Source organism: Bombus pyrosoma, unplaced genomic scaffold (assembly GCF_014825855.1).
Source record: "Bombus pyrosoma isolate SC7728 unplaced genomic scaffold, ASM1482585v1 HiC_scaffold_4717, whole genome shotgun sequence".
Taxonomy (NCBI): Eukaryota; Metazoa; Arthropoda; class Insecta; order Hymenoptera; family Apidae; genus Bombus; species Bombus pyrosoma.
This window is the reverse complement of record NW_025219976.1, coordinates 54,022-60,021: the sequence shown is the minus strand read 5'-3', so window position 1 is coordinate 60,021 and position 6,000 is coordinate 54,022. Positions and strand designations below refer to the sequence as shown.

General features: G+C 32.4%; 1 protein-coding gene across 1 annotated transcript; it reads left to right on the top strand.

Moving 5' to 3' along the window:
- The first annotated feature begins 389 nt into the window (after positions 1-389).
- LOC122577473 (phospholipase B1, membrane-associated-like) lies at positions 390-5,342 on the top strand. Its single transcript, XM_043748799.1, has 7 exons — positions 390-657; positions 1,516-1,611; positions 1,981-2,192; positions 2,292-2,468; positions 2,938-3,233; positions 4,642-4,820; positions 4,964-5,342. Exons 1-7 carry the CDS (start codon positions 528-530, stop codon positions 5,107-5,109), a joined length of 1,236 nt encoding a protein of 411 aa, XP_043604734.1. The 5' UTR covers positions 390-527; the 3' UTR covers positions 5,110-5,342.
- The last annotated feature ends 658 nt before the right edge of the window (positions 5,343-6,000 follow it).

The window sequence follows — 6,000 nt, the reverse complement described above, 5'->3', positions numbered from 1 at the left end:
ATCATATTTAACGTACAAAAGCCAAGGAAAGTAACATCTGTAACATTTTTTATGGGAAAAATGTTTTTTCAGATCTTGTTTTGTTATACAATTTCTATAGTATATTTAAAGTATAATAAGAAATATCGGCAGTATATACACATTATACAATATGTAAATCATACTGTTCAAGCTTTGCCTATCCGTAGTCATTAATTTTTTGACCTTGTTGACAACGTAAATGCAAATACATAAGCAAGAAAAATATTTCAGATGAGAGTATATGAATCAAAGTATATATTTTGTCTCACATTATGATCATGGATCAGAGCGTTTCAAATCTTTTACGAGTACGAACAGTGTTCCTAACGATCGCTAACTAACAACGGTTAAGACTGGATGCGGTGCTATCAAGGGCCCTCGATAATACGCGTAGCAGTTAGCAGTCATCGCAAGAATTTATATCTTTTTGTCTTTATAATTAACAAAAATAAGATATCACTGTGGAAACTTAAAAGTGACCATTTGATTGTGCAAGAGAACTTACGATGAAAAAGCTATATCTGTGCATTGTATTAGAATTATGCGTGCTGACCATGTCGCAAAGAACTGCTTTGGATACGTCGATTCTTAGTTACATCTATCGTGGATATCGTAATTCGTTAACGCACTCCTACGGTACGTCTGTTTTAGTTTATTTCGTGTTACGTCTTTATGCAGTAATTTCATTTTCTTTTAGTTAGAGAGATGCTTTTTGGAGGAAAATTGAAATACTGCGAATCTTATTTTTCATAGACTAATGTTTCATTGTGAATATATATATATGTTCGCGATAAAATGATAAATTGACGAAATTTTTTTCGGTAAAAGTAGACATAAACTTGCAGAGTAAGGATTATTTTTCTTTTAACATATAAATATTGTAGAGATTATATCTTCAAGTGACATACGCTATGAATTCTGTGGCACCCTCTTCTGCTTCTGGAGATGAGGAATTTTGTGAACAGTACCTATTTCGAAATTCGTAACGAAACTAAATAGCAGTCCTGAAGTGTATTAAAAGTGACGAGCTGTTAGGTAAATGTGAAATCAGAAGATGTCTGTACACCATTTCCATTTGTTGTTAAAACACTGGTCAGTCTTGTTATACGAGTATAAGAGGCAGCAACATGATTGTGATTTCAGATGAAAATTAGGTTTTGGTTAGGTTAGTGACAGGGTGCAGGGGGAAGAGTTGATACCTCGCCACCGAACGCGTTTACTTTATAGCATAAATCTTGAAAATATACAGTAGCTCACGATAGTTTTCACATGCTATTAAAACTCTAGACAATTAAAATGCTCTTATTACTATAAGATACAAGTATCAAGATTATACATCTGTATATCTAAAATTTAGAACGCATCCGATAACGTTTGTAGAAGTTTTGACATCTTTCGTTGCAATTACTTGATAGGAATTTTGACATATCGCGTGTAACGTTACATCACAGATGAAGTATTTTTGTAAATTGTTTTAAAATGACTATTTTGTAGGCACAGGAAATGAGGATCGAATGTCTCAATTACGGAATAAAAATAAATTTCAAAAGGAAGTTCCAATAGACGTCCTTTTTCCTTGCAACGTTACAGGTAGTTAACCAAATTTATGATTTATTTTATTATTTATCGTCATATTTATTCTTCAAAATCATTATTCAATTTAAATCGCAGATTTCTTTTATTTCCAATCATTTTTGCAATTTATCCTAAGGACAATCGGTAAACTTCTGTGGCAGGAAATTACAGTGAAGAACGCCGTTCTTCATAATTTGTAGTTACAAAGAATGTCAATGTGATTTCGAATTCATTCATAGTCTTGTCCTATTAATATCATTTTTTAAGACAGATCAGATGTAATATTACAAGCTCCTCACCCCAATGTAGTTTAAGAATAGTAAAATTGATGCTTATCTTTTGAAGATCATATGTATTCTAATGTCTTTACTTTAATTTATTTAGCCGGCAGGTCTTCGAAAGTTCCCGAGTCAGTTCATCGTTTAAAACCAGGGGACATAGATGTCATTGCCGCAATGGGTGATTCTTTGACAAACGGCGCCGGTATTACTTCGTTGTATACATTCGAAGTGAACATTGAAAATAGAGGCATAGTAGGCAGTATCGGAGGTCAGGGAACTTGGCGACAGTACCTGACTCTCCCTAATATTCTTAAAGTTTGTTCATTTCTTATATTTACATTGTTTATGCGTGTGATTTGTGATATCGCTATAAATGCGAGTACTTCTTTCATAGTTGAATTTTCCTATAAACAGGAATTCAATCCTAAATTAGTAGGTTATTCACTTGGAGACGCTATAAGTACTGATCCAGCTGCACAGTTAAACGTCGCTGAACCTGGGACTATGTCTAAAGATATGACTTTCATGGCGACATATCTAGTCAATAAGATGAAGGATGACCCAAGGATAGATATAAATAAACATTGGAAGGTTCGTATGTTCGTAGGCAAAGTAATTATATACAATACATATTTATTATATGGCAGGTGGTCTTTTAATATGCATATAATCATTCAAATTAACAACTTATTAATAGAACATGAATTCGCATAAAATCTAAATTATTCACTTTTACCATTTTTACTCAAATATTAAAATAAAAATTACCCAAGGCCTTTATACGTTCATTAATAAGGAATAAAGATTATAATGAAATTATTGTCATTATAATTCGAGAAGTATTTCTGTGCAATTCTGGTGAACTATTTTCAAGAATTAATTACACTACCTTTTATTCACTAGAAACACACTTGCAATACAATTAAAAATTATAATTACAATTAAAAAAGATTAGATGCAAGTATAAAATTGAACAATTTCTTTTTTTTAAATGAAATTTATAATTTCATTTATTATTTAATCTTTTACGTAATAAAATATATATTTTTATGTTTTACAGTTGATTTCATTGATGGTTGGAAGTAATGATTTTTGCACCAATATGTGTGTAACTTCTCCACGGTCTATGTTAAATGATCACAAAATAGATTTAATTAATACTCTTAGAATATTAAGAGACAATTTACCAAGAACTTTCGTTGCTCTTATACCACCACCTCACTTAAAGGAACTGGTTGCTGCACACCAAGGAACAGAAACATTGCCGTGCTATGTATCATCCAGGATAGAATGTTCATGTTTGTTTGCTTTACAATTTAGGTATCAAAGACCGGAATATTATAAAATAATTGAGAGGTTTGTATATATTTCCGAATTTAGGAAACTTTTTAAATATTTTGTGCTTGATGATTAAACATTTACAAGAATTTTGTTATATCATATTTTATGTTTAATCTTAGTAATTATACATAAAAGGGGACATACATACAATTCCCATTTTAATGAAACTTTTTTTTTCCTATAGAAGGTAAACTCACTTAGTTTCCGAATTATTCAGAGAAATCGAGAACAAAAGAATCGCGCTTTGCTTTTTACACGAACGAATGTAGATCCGCAGCTTACCTCGTACAAGTCGTGGAGAAGAAGATTATGGCATTCGAAAACGTAAACCATCCTTGTAAGAAAAATCATAGGTTAGACGTTAAATCTGCTTACTCATTAAAATCCATAACAGCAACTCGAAAATCGTCCCATTAAATTTTCGAATAGAGAGGGTTAATGTTTCCTCTAGTCCATTGTTACCATAAGTGGTTAATACATAACAGCGCATATAAACAATGTTTACACAAATTTGATACACGCACCGCGATCGTCCCGTTCGGGGGTATGCTAAATGTCGTCGCCACGATGACTAACATAAACTCAGCACTTGCGACATTTCGTGAGCATNGGTGGGGTGAGTGAGATACGCGCAGGACGCGCCTAGTGAGAACTCGCGACCCGCGCAAGTTTGCCGATCGAGTTTACGTGTAACAATAAACGACAAGGTCCCTTCACTGATCAACCAGAAGCTTGGTTACGCAGGAGCTTTAACATTTCGTTTCTCCTATCACGAAAATAGGCCAGACCCTTACTCGAACGACGCGTGAACGCAGAAATTATGTGAACACAAAGAAGTTATTGACCAATTTCGTGAAAATGTATCGATATGGTGTAAATATCCCTTCTTTCATCCTTCGTTTTCATCCTCGTTTTCTAGAGGAATTATCGACAATGCTCCATCAATGTGAAATAATTTAAATTTACCTCTAGCCTTTACTAAATCAATATGACGTCTATCCCGATTAGGAATGCGGTTCTTATCCTAATTATATTGAAAAGATGTTGCAGCTTTCCATTACCATGCCATGTATCGGAAATCGTTAATTTTGACAGTAGATTATTCCACATAATTTCCTACGTGTAACAAAAATTGTACTATAAAAAGCTACGAACTATTAGTTACTATGGTAATCCAAATGATCAGGAAGTATAATTACGAAGCCAAAATGTGACATACTTGTACTGAAAAATGCGAAATGTTGGTAACTAGCAAAGAAATTTTACTTCTGTCTCAGCACGGTGTGACATTTGGCCCCACAATCAGCTTGCTTTTATTATTTCACATTTATGCGATAGTATTTCTCTAACAAATTTCAAGTACCGTTTGATATCGATTCTAAGATGCATGTGAAGAATATGCCATTTTGTTTCATTTTTTTAGGTGGCAAAAGATTGACGAAGAAGTTGCTAATTATCCAGAATTTCATAAAAATGACTTCACTGTAGAAATTTTACCGACTCTGGAAAATGCAAAAGTACCTCTTGCCGAGGATGGACTCTCCGATCTCTCATATCTTAATGCTGATTGCTTTCATTGGAGTCAAAAACTACATGCACTATGTGAGTATAACAGATGAAACTATAGTATTTAATACTATAATTATTATCTATATTTATATTATGCTATAAGTATTAATACTTTAATATTATAATTATTTAATGAGTGTTACGTTGATAATCAGAAACGTTTTGTGTTTCCCAAGATGCGAATAGTCTGTGGAACAATTTGTTGGAACCAGTTGGGAACAAGAGTAGAGCTCTCACTTCGCTATTTAAAAAATTTCTGTGTCCTACTTCGGAAAGACCGTTTCTGATGACGTATAAAAATTCACAGAACAACGAAACATAAGGATGGTTAGAGAAATTAAAAACAGTTTCTGTAAGTGGAAGATGTATTATAATCTTCGTATTTGCCTATTTAAAAACGACGAAAATTATAATCAGCAAATGTTCTAAAATAAGAGCTAATGTTGGATCCATAGTAGTATTTAATTTTTACTGCGGTATTTCAGTCATTATCATGTTGTTTTTGTAATTTAAGTTCTTTGTGAATGAAAGTAATAAAGAATATTGGTAATACGTTGACCAATGAAACATTTTCCCAGTCCTCGTCGGACGTTCAAATTCAACATAAAATTCAGCTTTTTCGAAGATGTTTCGCTTTTCCTATTTTTTCGCTTTAGTTAGCTAGTTGCCTTTTTCTCCTGTTGCTTTTGTTTAAAGTATATACATATATAGCACATCATTGATGTGTTCTAAACGTGAGTCGTGCATGAATCCAGAAATGAAAGAAGTAAGAAGATCTCCAATAAAGAAAAAGAATCTACTTTTCATATTCGTATAATCGTCATTTCCACCACAGGGGTCGAATAGTGTAACATTTTTTTTAATTATTATTCAATTTTGTATTTTACAATTTGTCCAGCTGGACATTCGGTAAATTTTTCTAGCTAGTATAACATGACCGAATGTCAGATATTACCGAGATAACGTATGTTTCTTTTACACTTTTTCTAGATTAAATTTCCACCAACGTATTTGTAAAATGTTTTTAATTAGAATGAGACCAAGCACGATGTAATTTGAATTATATTTATTTACCAATATGCATTTAATAACATTTCGCATAAGCAAATATGCTACGAATTGTATCGTGCTTTTTGTCATTTTAATTGGAAATATCTAACAAACAGTTGATAAAAGTTCTGTTTATTACAAATTAAAAGTAAGAAAATTTGAT